The 17,777-nt window shown below is 40.7% G+C and overlaps 1 protein-coding gene across 1 annotated transcript in view; it reads right to left on the bottom strand.

Moving 5' to 3' along the window:
* itga1 (integrin, alpha 1) overlaps positions 1–15,771 on the bottom strand; it is a 40,978-nt gene extending 25,207 nt beyond the window's left edge. The window contains exon 1 of the mRNA XM_041058440.1: positions 15,413–15,771. Coding sequence (XP_040914374.1) covers positions 15,413–15,458 — 46 coding nt within the window. The 5' untranslated portion in view covers positions 15,459–15,771. The remainder of the gene's footprint in view (positions 1–15,412) is intronic.
* Between the last annotated feature and the right edge of the window lie 2,006 nt (positions 15,772–17,777).

The following is a 17,777-nucleotide window of genomic DNA, read 5'->3' as shown; positions in this document are numbered from 1 at the left end:
AAATAAAATGCAGCTATTTGTTCTTTTGATGGTGACGCTTTGTAGCTAATGTGTCTGACCCAAACAAAATAGAGAAGTACCATATGAGACTGGACTGAAGTCATTACAGAGATCTTAGCCACGCTAGCAGTGGAGCTCAAGACATAATGATGCTGGTTGTTCGGGCAGTTGGTCCACCACTTAGTTCCAGACTGGAATATTTTGGCAACTATTAAATGGACTGCCATGAAATTTTGCACAGACATTTGTGGTCCCCACAGAATGAACCCCATTGACTTTGGTGAGCCCCTGTTTTTTCCTCTGGTGCCACCATCAAGCTTGTGTTTGAAGTTCTGAGTAAAGTATCTCAACAACTATTGGACACTTTGGTTTGTAATTAAACACCTTCAAAACTGATAAGAATCCCATCAGCCTCAGCTGGCTGGTAATATTAATAATACTTTATCCAACAGTGTAATTAAGAAAACAGTAGTGTCAGTCTATTTGTTGCATTTGAAAATTTGAAAGGACAATAAACCACTTTTACTTCTTTCCTTTTATCAGGGGTGCAAACACACAAGAATAAATCTATGCAATCACTGTCTAAGCATATTCATTGCCTGCACTTGTCGTCAGAGTGATACTAATGTCTCTGTAAGGACCAAAAACACTGTACAATATGGCAGATATAGGGTCAATTTATAGCTCTGATTGTCTGTTCCTTCTCTGAGAGTACATATGATCACTTGAGATTTGCTCTTGAAAGTTACTTTTACACTTCACTGTAAGTAGGAATAAGTCACTCAGTTTTACACTTTATCCTTTTCACTTTAATGACATATTTTCAGAATTTGTCAGGTATCTTTAAAAATTAAAATGCAATGAATACATTTATAATGTTTTTGATATCCTTTTTTAATTTATTATAACTGAAAATCAAAAACAATCTATACTTATTCACAAGGCACAGTCCAGACTCCATACTACACCACGACAGAGCAAACTGATACTAAATCATGAAATGCTGAACATATGTTGTATCCTCTCGTGCACGTTAAATGGACATGCTTTCTAGAAGAAATCAGAGAAAGCAACACAAACAGCCATCTGTGCGTGTGCTGTATGTAGCCCTTAACTCACAGCGGCTTAGATGCATGAATTATATGTTATTAGGTCTGTTATGGCCCCTCTCACTGCTTTCTTATAAACAGAGAAGTTATAAAAACATACTGCTGCCAGTCATCAACCAGTCATGTTTAGATCTTGATCACGTAGATTTTATATATGGTTACACATTTAACATTCCCCTCTGGTAAAGGGAGGAAGACAGAGAGATAAAGAGAGAGAACCAGACCTGCAGAGTCATACACTGGAATCCAAGCCAAGAAATTTTATCCCCTCTGCTTCTCCCTCATTCATTTCTTTACTTCCTCTGTTACCCCCTCTCCATCTCTCAGAGAAGCACCATTTCCTGTTCCTATTAACCTGATTATAGACATCCCCTAAAATCCAAAGGTACGCACACACACACAGACACAAACGCACGCAAGCATACGTTCACTTAGATGCACACAGCCAATTTAGCTGATTTAAGATGGCTTCGGGCCAACCAGACCTTTTCCATTCATCACCGTCTAAGCTCAAGTACAGTTCACAGTCACACTGGCCTGAGCTGTAAATCTTGCAGGAGTGACCTCCGTCTACTGGCAGGCACAGCTTTAGTGTATACCCATCTCATTTTGCTGTATTTGGTGTCTCCTGGCACTGCTCTGCTCAAATCAAAAACAGCGAGTTATGTAACCAGTTAACCTGTTTTCACGAGCTGGAAAAACCTTCCTGCCCTGGAAAAACAATAAGTGGGCTTGTCTCTCGTGGATGGAAATGGCCTCATAAGCCTCTGAGGAATTGGCAAATAAAGCTGTCCATCACTGTCTGGAGGGTTCATATTGTACTCTTTTGCACATGGTGAGCTAACAGCAAGGCGCTGTGTTGGTCAACCCACCACCTTGGCCCAGACTGAAATATCTCAACAACTACTGGACCACTGTGCACAGTACAGTCTCACAGAGCTGCTGGCATGGCTGTAGACTCCCAGTCTTGTGACGTTATAAAACTCAGAGGGCACTCAGAGAGCGCAGACCTCTGCCAAGGCCAATGTAAAACAACATGAATCCTCCCAACACAAATACAACCCGAGACTGTTGTATTTGTATAAAAAAAAGTCAAATTCAGGGGCAATCAGTCCTCTGAAAGTAAAATGTAAACAAGGCTGCAAGTATATTATTATTTTGACAGTAGAAAACCTATCAATCAACTAATCACTTCAGCACTAGTAGTGTTTGTTAGTGAGCCTTGGTAACAAAACCCTCTCATGACATGTCTACAGACATTTCAGCATTTTAGCAGTTTTCTTTTTCAGTCCTCCATCTCAGTCACATCTGAAGAAACAGATCCGCTTCTGTTTTGATCGGTCCACATGTCTACACAGGACACGTAACGCCTCGAGTTTCACTTGTACTACACACTTGTAAATGCAGCCCTCCTTATGCTGTAATGCCCGAATGTGTCCTGTGCAGACACAGAAGCTGCCATTGTCACTTTGCTAATGCTGCTCCGCCTGCGCAGACATTGTGCAAGATTTGTTTCAATGGAACAGGGGAACGGGCAGATACAACATCGTCCATGTGTGTCATTGTTTATTGTAAGAAAAAGCTCACTTTTGCTCACCAGAAATTTCCAATGTAAATTGCCTCAAATATCACAACCAGAGTCTGTTTTGAGTCAAACTCTTTGTGGTCCTGATTGATCCTGGCAGTCCGTCAGCCGCACTAACCCACAATAAAACCCCGCTGCCCTCTCGGCCACAGTTATCAAAACCAGAAGGACTCCATTTAACAGTGCTGCAACACATCAAACCAAGTAGCAAAAGTCAGATTTGCCCGATACAGCCAGGGCGGAAAGCAACACACAGATCAGCACCTGTTGGCCTGTGATACATCAAACCAGCTATTAAAATGACCCCAAGTCAGCACCTGTAGGCTTCAAAGCCTCGCTCAGCTACAGTAAAAACACACACCCAACTACCACCTGCTCATCTGTAGCACATCTAACCAACTATAATCAGCTTTAAAGCTTTACACAAATCAGCACCTGTGGGCAACAAAGTCATTAAGGAACCCTGAAACTCAACCATGATCAGTTGTGGTAAGAAACACGTGTCAGGCTAAAGCTGATCCAGGAAAAAACGCTAAAAACAAATCCCCTAAAATTAAAGTAAGCAAACATCTTCAGCTCAGAAACTGGATGATCCTGATGATACATCAGCTGGGGAGAAACACTGAATTAATTAATGTTTTTTATGACAGACTAGTGTTTGACCTTTCAAAGGCCAAAAAGAGCTTTGGGTGGGGACCTGGACCTCTTCTTCACCATGTGCTGGTGTTTAAGACACTGCTGGCAGGGGAGAGCAGCTTCATATTTTGGCCTGGCCCTGGGCAGCCTAGAGCCACGAAGAAGTTATAAAACTGAAATATTTCCAGATTTCCTCCTTTGTTCGCTTATCTGCTTTTCTTCTCCTCTGCATTTCTTTCTCAACCTTTCCGTCTCGCTTTCCCATAATTCGCCTCTCACTGTCCCTTTTTCAGACTGTTCCTTTTGTTTTGTGCTCCGACAGTATCCACACTTTCGTCTCTAATCATTCTAGGAAGGTTATCACGAGCTGAACTTCTCACAGGTTTCAGCTCTGCTGACTTTGACTTAATTTTCTCATTTGGCTGTCTGCTCAGCCGGCGCTTTATTCTTGGCAAATGTAGAGTATGTGGGTGTGCAGCGGACACGAGAGGTCATGTATGTAGGCGCGTTTGTGCCTTTTACACACAGAAGAAAACACAAGAGGCCAAATTCCTTTGAGTTTTAGCAATAATGTCTGTAGGCAGAAGAAAGCAGAGATAAATTGATTCCACTTCTATTTAGATATGGTGGTCCAATGAGAGCAGTTCACTCCCAGAGTCAGAGGACCATTAGTGTTATTAGGAATCATCATCTGGGAACCATGAATATTTTAACAAAATTTCATGGTAGTCCATGCAACAGTTGAGATATTTCAGTCTGAACCAAAGAGGTGGACAGAAGGATAGACCATCTCATTGCCATCTCTAGAGCCACTGTGTTAGCGTGGAAAGAAAAAAAAAACATCAGCTCCCTCAACCCTGCTCAGTATTCAATCTGCTTCCTCTCCCCCACCCATTCATTAATTCATCCTCCCATCCTTCTGTCTCCCAAGAACATCATCCATCTCTCTGCTATTTCCTCCTTCCATTCATCTTCTTATCATCTCCTTCTATCCCTCTGCTCCTTTCTCCACGCATCCTTTCATTCATTGACTGAACATGTCGGCCCAGCGGTGTCAGATTCCGCGCTCTGAAACTTCCAGATGTATCCTCTGAGGCTCTGAGAGTTTTTTTCACCGGTGCAGAAAACATGCAGGCTTACAAGCTGAGACCCACGCATGACATCATCCCCCCTGACGATTGTCAACGCTTTCATCCCCCTACCCCCCAAAATTCTCTCTCTGTATAAAGCAGGGGTGGTTGACACCCTCCTAACCATATCCATCCAACAGACACATACACATAGTATGTCTGCTAAATCTGCTGATCACAACAGTTTTAACGTACAGGGCGAGGCTGGGATGGCGGGGGTGGGACTTATGGGAGCCATCAAATGCCTATGGAGAAACTAAAAATACACAGATGCACGGGTCAAAGATCAACTTTCCCCCAGAATCAATAAGCAACATGCATGATAAATAATCATGCATGTTATGAGGGAAACAGTGGGAGAAAACGCTATAACCATTAGCTTGTGGGTAAACATATTCCTACTAATCGCCAGCTCTTATAAGCATCACCGCAAGTTTATTTTGGGCAAAGTCAGTGAAAGCAAAGAGAAACTTTGAAAGAAAACAAGGGTACAAATGAGAATATAATGAACAGAAAAACAGAGTGTAGTCTCTCATCCTGTGCAAACAGAGCAATTTCATGCTTTGTACTGTATATTAAACAACATCCTGTACAAGTGCAATACTCATTAATACTAATTATAGTTTTACAAAGTTGCAGTGCAATTTATTTGAGCTATCTTCAGTGTGTTTTTAATAATCAAGTGACACTAAGGCTTTCAGCCAGACTCCCACTTAACAAACCAAAACACATTGATCTGCAAGATCCACTTATACTGCTAAAATTTTAATTAGGGGTACAGGAATCTGTGGACAGTGGAGTGCTTCTTGTTCACTGTCTGCTGTTCAGGTGGACTGATGCCAATAACTGATCAAACATCATTTCCAGAAAATGGCTGCTCTTGCATGAATACTTTCAGACTTTTCCACCGGCTTCCAGTTTTTATGCTAAGCTAAGCAAACTGGCGCCTGGCTCTAGCTCCATATTTAATGCTCAAACATAAGAGTGATATCAATCTTCTCATCAGGTTCTTGAAAAATAAGGCAAAAAACGTATTTGTCAAAAACAAAACAATGCTTTTAATTTCATTCTTTAAATAGTAAAGAGTGATTTGAAGTGGGATCCACTGAGGGTTGGCTCATTGTTTACTATACTTTATGTGTTTCAAAGCAGCACTGACACTAGAAACACACTCATCTTCCTTCAGCTCCTTGGTAAGAAGCTCGAATGTTTGTTTAGTGCGGATAATAACAGCAGATTCATCTAATTCTAAGTTATGGGATGTTTTGTAAATACATCACTTACTGGATTAAAAAGGAAAAGCATACACAACACAGAGAATGATATGCTTAGAACTGTGTGATTTAAAGAGTCTGCAAGAGTGCTTTAACTTTACAGTACCATGTGAAAATGAATACAGTATATATAATATATGTCTGTTGACTTAATGTTACTGTAATGTCATGAGTTTTACTACGATCGAGGTAATTATCCACAAATAAAAAAACAAAAAATGCTGATTTATAAGTGACAAGTCATACACACCTTGAAGAAAAGAGCTGTTAATTTCATGGAGCAGGTGCACGGCGCACAATGCATGACTGTTTTCTGCTTGGCAATGATATTCTGAAGATTTATTTTGCTTTTTTAAAACTTCTTATTCCTTCTTCAAAAACTTACAATCCAGCTGCATCAGTTGCCAAAGCCAATACTTTTGTGGTTTGTCTCTTTGAACCTAGTTCCCTTAGCACCTGAGCGTTTTAAAATGATCTTATGATTTAGTGGTCTCTTCTCCCTACACTGTAATCATAAATTTGAAAAACATTGTGTGGGGCTGCTACAGAAAAAAAAAAAAAAAAGATATATATGGTGAAAATCAGTAATCAGTTGATGTTTGTTTTCACAATATTTTCAACACTTATTATTATTACTTATTGGCAGTATTTCTGAAAAGATCCCTTCTCAGAAGGTAAAGCTCCTGCTCACTGTGGATTGAAGCAAGCAAGAAAAAAATAGATTTTTTTAAATATATCCATATTAGTTTGGACATGTTCTCAGCGGGAGTGAATCCCGCCCCCGTCGACACGCTCCCTCCCTCTGTCAGAGACACAGATGTGTTTACGGAAGGTCACATCCCCCCTTGATGTTTTGTCTCTCCACTGTTTTTTCAAGGCTACTCAAGAACAGTAAAGAAAAACACTACACAGAACACACACGCCCACTCTAAATACTGTAAGTGCATAAGATGAACAAAAATAAAAAATCCACACAAAAAGTCAAACAAGGATGCTGAGACATAATGAGAGTCTGTAATGCTGTGCTAACAGAGTTTCAGATCACTTCAGTTCCTTCTCTAACTATTTATGAAAAGTTTTTCTCACAGCCAAACACCAAAAATAACCTGAGGCAGTTTAGAATTGTCTCTGCTGCTGCTGTTATGCTGCTTCTTTCACATGCACAATACTGGACAGAGATGCATTGTCACTCCAAGTGAAGTGAAATAAGTTTCATGGTCAGGCCTTGAAGTTGCAACAGTGTGGGCCAGCATTATCATTTATTAGCACACCTAAGGGGTGTAAACGAATATGAATACATTATTCAGCACAGATAATGTGATCTGAAAAGATGAAAGAAATCATTTTTAATTATTGCAGTCCTATCCTCTTCACCAGTTTTCACCAGATTAGTTGTGCAGTGTGAAATAAAGCTTGACTGAAGTGTTATTGTTATTGTTAATGATGCAAAACTGAAGCCTGGCTGCACCTTTTGCAACTTAACAGTAGACAAAAACTGAGGAGCTGAAGTGAGGGGTCGGGGTCTCCTTTCAATGCATGTGCAATGTCCTTTTTTAAAAAGAAAATTAAATGAAAGTAATAGGCCCCATGAGCTATTATGGCACATTTTTGTCAACAGCATTCTCATTTTTCATCACAGACACTTCAGAACAATTTTACATCCATCTGGGCCTCCTCCCACTCAACTTCCAGTTCTGGTCCAGTGCGCTTCTGACTTGACCAATACATTCTCAAGTCTTTTTCCACTAATATACATAAAAGTCAATCTGATTTTTTTTTTTTTAATCGTAGTCTTAGTTTTAGTTACATGAACGTAAGAAAAAGAAATTGGCTTTAACTGGCTCCATGTGCTGCCTCATTCTGACCTACCGGACCTGAAAACACTGAAACGCTGCAAGCTCCAATTCAGCTGCTTTTTTCCCATGAAACTTTTGTCTGAGAGAAGAATATCATGACTAGCATGGCCACTCGCGTTGGCCTTTTGTCAAAGAGGTTAATGTGAACATGTTGCCCCAGGCAGAAGCCACAGCTCCACTGCTCCCTGTATGATACTGGTTTGATGGATAGCTCTGGCCCGCCACTGGCCTGGGAGAGAGACAGGGGGGTGGAGGGCTGGTCTGGCCTGGTGCACAGTGCTGCATGCAGCACGGCTCAGACTGCACAGAGAGAGAGAGAGAGAGAGAGAGAGAGAGAGAGAGAGGGAGAGAGAGAGGGAGAGAATCGCATCCAACCAGGATCTGAACTATCAGTACTTTGCCCCAGAGACTATGAGAATGTGTGTCTGTGTTTGTGTAACAGTAGTAATAACAGTTTGATCATACCTCTAAAACCAACATGTATTCCATCATTATCAACAGAAAAAGCAAAGCAAAGAAAAAGAAATACAAAATTTTATTTAAGGTAATTTTTCATAATAAATAAAAAGCTGTCACGAGGTTACAGGAGGGGACCTCCACAGCCTGCAGTGGAACTGTGTGTGTCAAAAGATGGATTATTTAACTACTGTTTCCCCATGTGCCTGCTACCTGAGTGTAGTAACCTGTTGTCTGTGCCTACCTGCTTATCCATCCATCTTTCTGTAAGCCTGGACCTCATCATTTCATCTGTTAAAGTTTCTTCACTGCACCTGCTTGTCAGTGTGTTTGTACGATAGTTCGTGGATAGTTAGCTTAGCTTAGCATAAAGACTAGAAACAGTCTCTTAGTTCATACTAAACATAACACATAACATAATACATAACATAAAGGACAGCCAATGTTTTCAGAACCTCTTGACCACTGTAATATCATCAAAGGAAACTGCAGAGACGACCAACTCTCTCTGTTTGAAAAACAGAAGCAGTGGTTACCCATGGTCTCTTTATCTAATGCACTTTTCACTCTTCTCCTTCTGTTTCTCAAATTGGATGCAACCTCCTCCAACCAAACATTCTGTGAAATGGACCTCCCTCCGAACTTTGCCTTCCTGTTCTCTACCCAGCTGCTGCCTCCTACCTCCCTCCTCTTTGCCCCTGATGCCTCACAACAACTGTGCAGAACCAGAGGTCATGTGTCTGAAAAATACCTCAGCATACACCAACTATCTGCAGACATGGCTGTCTGAAGAGACAGGGAGTAACTGATAACTTGTGCTCTGCTGCTGAGATAAATGATAAAAGTGTCGGTGCAGTTTATATATACCTAACATTGAAAAAAAAAGCATTTTAGATAACATATCTCCAATATGGAAACAATTACTCCTGGGCATAACAGGGTTAGGGGGATGCTCCTGAAAAATGCTGAAATTGTAGCAGTCTGAAGAAAAGTGCTGATGAATGATGAGGTGTGAAACGCATGCCGAATGCTTTTATGTGTTCCGCGTACATCTGTGTGTTTATACATGTGTGCGTCTGTGTGTGTGGCTTGACCTTGTGTGGAGGTTAAGACCTACGTAAGCTGACACGACATGTGATGTCACACCTTCACGGGTGTCTTGTTTATTTTAACCTTTTATGACAGATATCATTTTCGTTCTTATGTGTGTGTGTATGGTGTTGGGTTAAAGTTTGAGGATTATTCTGCACTTATCTCACAAGCGTGTAAGTCATCACTTAGATGAAATTTTCAAATACTTTGCGGAGATATTCCCTGCTATTCAAACGCAGTCAGATTAATTGTCTCTCAGAGTGGGCTACCATCCAAGTATAGTCCAAATATTAACCAAATTTCAAGAAATTTGGCAAAAGAAAAGGCAAATATTTCCAAACACTGCTGTTATGCAAATATTAGGTGGTCAGTTCATCAGGCTATGCCATTTAAACCATCGCAGTAGACTCAAATTCATTGGGTCCTTTCTTATCTCCTTTTAGCATAGTGTACACTGGACCATCCCTTACAAAAGGAAGCAGATAATGCCATCCCCAGTAGGGAGCAACATTTAAAGCGACGCACCCTTTCATTTCAACTTTTGCTGCCATGTAAGTACTTAGCCTAGTGTAAGTGCAGTTGGATTGCTCTAGCACTGTGGTTGTCCACACAGATCTGATGCCTTCTGCTTTTTTTTGCTGAGTCTGTTTCTGTTGCACTTTGTCATGTTTTGCTCTAGCCGATTCATGAACATTTCCATCTCAGGCCTTTTTAGCTGTTTTTTTTTCCGAATGTCCAGGGTTTCCACTGAGGCTTTTTCATTCCAGTATTGAAAATGCACATAAAAAAACTGGTGGATGAAAACCAACCTTCAGTCAGTCAGTTAAATGGTACAGTCAGCATCTGACAGATAACGTTAATGGTTTACATTTGCAACCAAAAACAGGGGCTGCAGTCGAAAACTCTTTTTTACTGAAGAAGGTTCCTAACTGAATGAAATGGGAAGTATCTAAGTGGCACCCATGGTAAGAAATAATACATCTAGTGTATGTAACCATTTTACAAGAATGAGAGGTAAAACTAAGATCTGCATGTCACTGCTAAAACCATGAAACTCTTGGAGGTAATTTAACAGAAACGATTTGGCACAGGCATTACCTTGGCAACCTTAATTTCCTTTTATTTCTGCCTCAGTTTCCCGTCTGCAGCTGTCAGACAACACAATTACTCAGTGATTACTGAGTTCTGTGGTAGAACCCAACCCTGTGTGTTACAAACATTCATATGTGTTACATCATTCATATACACAGAACAGACATTAGTCACTTTCATTTGAACTGTAACAAGGTTTAGGGTTTACAGCCACGCCTGCTGCTCTGTGAGGCAATAAACACTCATTATAACGAAAACTAGATGGTTAGATAAACCAAAGTAATGGACAAATTGGATGTTTTGACTTGGTGATGGTGTTACATGAAAAGTCAAAGTCCAAGTGAACTTGTCATTCAAGAACATACAATGAGGAGCGCACAGAAAAACCAAATTGCATTTTTCCTAAGACAGTGTGCAAAAATGGAGATAAACTAAACGAACAAGGACAATACATGAGTACTCACTGTAAGCAGGTTGTGATAATAATAGCAGACTGAATTGTTGCAATAAGTGTGAAAACAAGTTAAGAAAAGACCTGCTGAGAAAATCCTTCCAACAGTTGCTGAGTTTTCATTCTGAAACCCAAACAACCAACTGGTGGCACTAGATCCACCAAGTAGTTTTTGAAACATTTCAGCCTGGAAAGTGTGATGGACCAACCTACATTTTCATCCCTAGAGCCATACTGCTGGCGTGGTCAAAAAAGATTGAGACACTACAGCTATGCTTGCAGCTCTGTCAGGCTATAATTAGGCACAATGGTGCTCATATAATTTAAGTCATTAGGCTTCATCCTCTGGGAACCATGGAAGCCTGTCTAAAGTGCTGTGCCAATCCATCTAATAGATGTTGAAATATTAGTGAATAAGTCAAAACTGGTTTATTGCATTACATTTTATCTCTCTCTCTCTCTCTCTCGCCATATTTCCTGTTCTTGACTATAACTGCAAGCTGTCCACTAAAGGCACAAAATATTAAAAGAAATCTTTAAAAATTAATCCCTTTAGATATTAGGTTTTGTCTGAGACTAGTGCTCATTGTAACCTACATAACAAGACTTAAGGGTGCAACTGTCATCAGCTTTGACCAGTGCAGCAGAAATGTTATGACTGATGTTAGAAAGTATACCAGCTTTACCTGAATTTGAACATTTTCCACTCTGCAAGTTCTAGTTTCATGGTTGCCATGTGCTGTGCAGACAGCAGAATCACTAACAACATTAAAGTTACACATCTGTAGTAGGTTGAAGCGGCAGAGTCTGAAACCAAGTCATGTGGGTGGGCTGTGTGGTTTCACAGCCTTGGGGGTTAAATCTTTGAACTGTCGTTTGACTAGCGCTCTTCTTCAGGGAAATATATGCTCTTCTGTTTTTTGTTTATCCACAGAGTGCAACTTCCTGCAACGTTAGCTTTTTTTCAGTCACCTCTGTGTGAACAAGAGATGCACAAGCTTGTCTTCATTTCAACGAGCGTCAGTGCCACTCAAAATTGATCTCAAGAGAAGTAGCTGAAAATTAAATGTTGGCATTTAAAACAAACTACACACATTCTGTGTCAACCATGTACAAATCACTCCAATCATTACAAATAAGCTTGGCTAGGTGGCTCTTTCTTGACTTTGAATGGAAGAAAAAATATCCCTGACACTTTGAAAGTGTGTAGATTTGAATCAGTCAAAGGGCGCCCGTGGACTTTCTGCGTGACTTCAAACTCTTGAAACTCACACTCTTACTAAACTAAGCCAGTATAGATTCTTGTTATAATTGATATCCATTTATAGGTTTGTGTGAAAAGGGGTTTTTGTTCCTTTCATTAACACAGGTACCGCTGTTCTATTTTCCTGAACTCCATCACCCAAGCTTATGCTCGTTCTTGGCCACCGTGTTCCTTTAAGGAACGTCGTGTGGCATTGCCGTCCCTGCACATAAGGCCATCACAGTCCATGCTGTTCTCAGTTATGTTTCCCTGATGGTGGAATGGGCTACCAAATGTTATGAGATCAGGGGCATCCCTCTTTATCTTCAAATCTCTTGAAGGTTCATCTCTTTCAAAGAGGAACTCCTCCCGTAATACTTCAAATATCCCAACCTGCCTTTTTGAGGGACACTGTACACATCTAACATGTAAGCAGAGTGTGATCATGACACTGAACCAAAGTCTGATCTCAGCACAGCAACAGACTGTCACACAGTCAGACAGGGTATATAAACCATGAGCTAAGTGTTAGATGGTACGCAAATATGCACGTTTGTAGGAGGTGTGAAAACCTGACACTTTACCACATCTTATACAGCCCTAACCATGAACCACCAGGTCAGACATGCACTTTTTTAAATGGAAAATGATGCACGGGTTTATTTGAATATCAAGTGGGGAAGTGAGAGAGATCCGATCACAAGTGGCCACTCGAGATATACATGTGAACTGATGTACTTAGAGCTGTCCATGTCATTGGATCTGATTTGAACATGGCCTTAATTTTTTTTTCGCACCCTCTAAGTTTGTAGATAACTTCAGACTTCTCTAAGCTGCACTTGACACAAAAAATATAAAATAAATATGTGTTAAACATGTAAAATCTTAATTACTCAGTTTATGTTTAATTACTGCTGATTGCTGTGACCAAGGGAGTAGACTGGTTCAAATGAAAGATGGTAGAGATAGCAGAGGAGAGGGGGAGGAGAAGACATATTGCTAATGACGGCAATGGCCGAGTTCACTACTCAGTCTCGCCAGGCTCATAAATTCAATTCAGAGCTTTAGTGTCTGAAGACTTGCATCATCTGACCTTACAGCTTTCAATGAATTAACCGTCTACTGTGGTCATCCACTTCAGCTTTCTGTGTGCTCACAAAAATGAGGGGGAAAAGACAAATTCCCAAATTGGACGTCAGAAACTGCAGGAAAAACTAAAAACTAATCCCAGTCCTCAAAGAAATGTTAAGGAATCTAAATCAGTTTGTGTTCAACAAACCTTTCGCCCCTTCTCTCCATCTTTACAGCACAAAAAAAAAAAGTTAAAAAGACTAAGACATTAAATACATCCTCAAGTAAGAAGAACATGTGGTCTGTATTCTGGTTATGTGACAAGCCACATAAACAGGCAATGTCGAGTGTGTTAAAGAACAATATGAACTCTGTAAAATCCCACGGATATTTCTCATATCTGACAAACAAACATGTTATCAAGTCAGCAAAAATATTGTTTTATGTAACTAAACTAGGGCTACAACTAACTTATTTCCATTATCAATTCTTTTAACTTTTTTCAATTAATCATTAGTTTGTAAAATGTCAAAACATTGTCATTAAATACCCATCGCAACATCCCAGAGCCCTGAGCATCATCAGATGTCTTGTTTTGTCCGACCAAAAGCCCAAACCCCAAAGATATTCAGTTTAAAGTGATATCTGACAGAGAAAAGCAGCAAATGCTCTCATTTTAGAAGCTGAAACTCGAGAACATTTTCATTTTTTCCACTAATTTTGCTTGTAAAATTATAGGAATGATTCATCAGTTGTCAAAGTAATTGCCAATTATTTTTCTGTCAATCGACTAACTGATTAATCGACCTATGGTTTGAGGCCTATTTTGGACTCTTTGTCAAATAAAATGAGCAATTTGAGGACATCATCTCAGGCTCTGTGATGGGCATTTTATGCACTTTTTCATAACATTTTATGGACTAAATGAAAATAATCATTAGTTATCAAATCAAGTAAAGGTGTTCCTGCTGTTCACATCCTTAGTAAGCTTGGTCACTCTGGTCCTACGTACTGATTGAAGCCAGATGCCCCTCTCTTCTGCAGGACCAAACTCAAACCACCTGTAGCCTCATCTCCGTTAGGAATTTACAGAGGTTAAATGCTGCCACTACAATAACCACATGTGGGCCTCTGAGGCAGGCAGAAGTAGCTCCGACAGCACAACACGGGATCCCCAAGTATGGTCTTCCACCCCTGTGTAACCCAAGTGAGGTTATAATTCTATGGCTCAGACCAGTAGGAGTGTGAGGGAGTAGACACAAGGCAATAACAAAACACTACACAAGCTAAGTTAAGCAATCACAGCCAGCATCATTCACAAACAATCAGCTGGAAGTTGCACAGACAGAGGGAAGATCATTGTTTGATGACCTGCAGAAACTTGATTGGAGGAGCTAAATGTGGGGTGGGGGGGCAAATGGGGCACACTAAGTAAACCTGACTTCTTGATGTGATGGTAATGATTTGCTTTGCGAGCTTCTGCTGATCTCCTTACACACACACACACACACACACACACACACAAACACACATTTATCTCCATCTCTAACTCAATTCTCTAATGACCATCACAAGCCCGTATCACATGTAAGCGCAGGAATCTGAGAATTAAAGAGAGACCTGCACTGTTTACTTTGTTCTCCTTCCTCTTCTCCTCCACACTCAGAGGAGTGGTCCACTCAACTTTGCCGGTACTTTCCCTCATGTTTGAACTACTTCGACGTGACCTAGAAGTTAATTCACTACTGCTGCTGTGGAGCTGAACATGAGATCGCATCCCATCACCAGAGGGACTCCCCAGTACCAACACACAGATCCATTTCTGATACAGAGCCCCACTGTCAGTATCTGACTTAAGACCGCATGACACATGCTTTGCAAACACTCTGCAGAACATGCAAGACACTGCAGAAATATTTTGCACAGAAGCAACAAAATTCACCATTCCAGGAAGTCTTGACCCTGGTGTGTAAACACAAGCTTGGGAAACATTCAATTAAAGGCGCAATACGGTAATTTGACAGACTGTAATGTCTCTGTTACATGAGGCAATGCCATGCTGCTGCACGTAGAAACAATTAAGAGCTCTGTGGTTTCCCTCAGTCAGAATAAATAACATCTGGGCAATCCGGACGGAAAGTAATTAGGGGCAGTTTACGAGGACACTGTGGTGCCACCACCACCTTTTAATGGGCGCACAGGCAGCGTGAGTGACACACCTAATGCATGCTTTTTGCGTGAGTGACACACCTAATGCATGCTTTTTGTCGTCAATTACAAAGACAGGGATGATCCAAGCTGCTGGACGCCGTGTGCGCAGAGATGCGCTGAAGACACTGACGCGGCAGAAGGACCGCACTCACCAGCTCATCTGAGAATCAGCACAAATGACCCATTCATTTCAAGCGATCACTCACCAACAGCTCCCAATATTGTCAAAATGAAATGTTGACTTGTCTTCATCTTGACGCACAAAGTGGTTTCCCAGTAGCTTCAGTTATTCCACGGACTTTTTTCCCTTTCGCGCTCGGGAAATGCTCAGATATAAACAAAGGTCCTCGGAGAAATGAAATCGCTAAATGACTAACAAGAGTCCACAAGACATTTCCCGGGCTGCAGCATCGACTCCTTTAATAGTCACAAGTCCTGTTTCAAACTTACTCCACCACTCGGAATGAGCTCTGTCCCATTGCGAGCCGTCTCTGCCGAGGACAGACAGAAACAAGCAGGGAGGAGATGGAGAATGAGGAGGAGGAGGAAGGCGGGTGGGAGAGTTGTAAGTTCACTGTGCACAGGACCTCATTCGCTGCGTTTTGCGGGGGGGGGGGGGGGGGGGGGGGGGGGGTTCGGCGAGTCCATGGGAAAATCTTAGCAGTCCACTAACATCAGCGCAGTGATGTCCGGAGAGGAGACGGTGCTGAACAGTTAGGTGATCTTATTTTAACATGCAGAGTTCAGTCTGTGGCAGCTGATCCTTCACTTGAACTGGTTTTTATTATAACAGTATTAAAGTGTCAGTATAATTGCATCATAAGTGCCCTGCATACCAGAACATGTTATTGGTGTAAAAGTGCATCACATATCTGGCCAATTTATGAGTAATTTATTGTGTGAAAATGACATTGTGGCATTTTTTTTTAAAAATATGGGATCAAAGTTAAAACTCAGAAGCTCAGGAGAAAAGTTCAGAGTGCAAGTGTGAGTGAAAGCCAGTGAACAAACTCAAAGAGCTCTCAAATTAGTTGAATTGGTCTTATACCCCCTTTCCACACTCAACCCTCCATGTGAGTGATATATTTCCCAGGGGTCCACACTCATTTACCAGCTGTGGGTTTCTGTTGAAGGTTATATTGCCACTACCATATAAAGAAGTCTGAAGTCACCACCTGTGTTGTGCTCTATGTACGATTTATTCTGTCGCTCCTGAAAGATGTTTTTCATCTGTTGAACAACGTAGTCTCATTTCTCAGGCGAGTTATTCAAACCAAATTGTTGAAATGAGTTCATGTCTCAAAGGTAATACAGTATATAAATCTATCATAACATCATCTGATCACTCTATGCTCTGGTATCCACAGTAGATTTCAGAGCTGAACTACTACATCCAACATGGGCATAATGGACAAGCTGGAGCAAGCTCACGAATTCTCAGGTATTTTTGCAAAATCAGAAATTGGCATCTTTACCTGTCACCGCAAGAAGCATTTTTTTTTTTTTTTTTTTTGAGTGAGCAGATAAAACTGTATGATTAATTCCTGATGCCCAGCAGTTCATATTCTGGTGTGTGTTAGTGGCTCAGTTCATAAATTCACATCTTAATGTCAAACTGGAGGGAAAAAAACACATTTTTAGAATGAAAGAAACTAAATTTTTTTTTGCTCAGCCCACTTTAACCTCTCACAGCTGCGAGGTTCACTTAAAAAAATGAATACACAGTTCTGTCCATAATCCTGTAATAGAGCCAGCCTACCTCAAATCTGTAAAACATCTTCAGATTAAGCTTGCCAATTTTGCACTATTTCATATGTTATTTTAATCATCTTGAAATAGTTCACAAGTGGAACATACAAATCCTCTGGTGGCAAGCTCAACATGTATCAAACTGCTGGGGAGAAAACAGCTGTCATCAACCTCCTCTTGGTAATTACAAGTAGAAAACCGCATAATGACACCTCAGAAAACACTGGGGTTTACCGTGCAGATGATTACTGACACCTTAATAACCACTGGTAATCAATAGCCAACCACCTTATTTCAACTCAGCAAAGTCTACACCAGATTTCCTACCACAGCTACAACTGCAACCCCACATTTTTACAGCTATTATCATTATTTTCGTTCAAGTTGTTGTCACATGTGACCAGTGATTGTTTCACTGTTCTCTCAATATGCAAACACAGTTGCCTTGGACTGTATCCACTGGCATTTTAGTTAGGTCACTTGTTACAGACTGCCATTGTTTCTGAGATATTGTATAAATAATATGATGTTTGTCATGTTGTGTATGTAGTTAAAAAAAATCCTCTGACCTAAATGACAAAGTACTTTGTTTGTCTGAGCTAAACAAAGAGCTGAAACTTGCTGTAAAACTCTATAAACTCTTTCTCATGTTGAAATCCAACTTTTGGCAGACCCATCCACCCACTGCAACCTCCTCCATTTGCCAAAACATCACCGTACTTGTTTCGTTAGAGAGCTCTGTCACTTAAACATAAACATATGTTGTTTTGAAGCACTTTCAGAAACAACTGTTTCTGTCATTCTCCTTGTCAAAGAAAATCA

This window comes from Toxotes jaculatrix, chromosome 16 (genome assembly GCF_017976425.1).
Source record: "Toxotes jaculatrix isolate fToxJac2 chromosome 16, fToxJac2.pri, whole genome shotgun sequence".
Classification (NCBI taxonomy): domain Eukaryota; kingdom Metazoa; phylum Chordata; class Actinopteri; family Toxotidae; genus Toxotes; species Toxotes jaculatrix.
The sequence above is the reverse complement of the archived record's forward strand: the minus strand, read 5'-3'. Positions and strand labels throughout refer to the sequence as shown.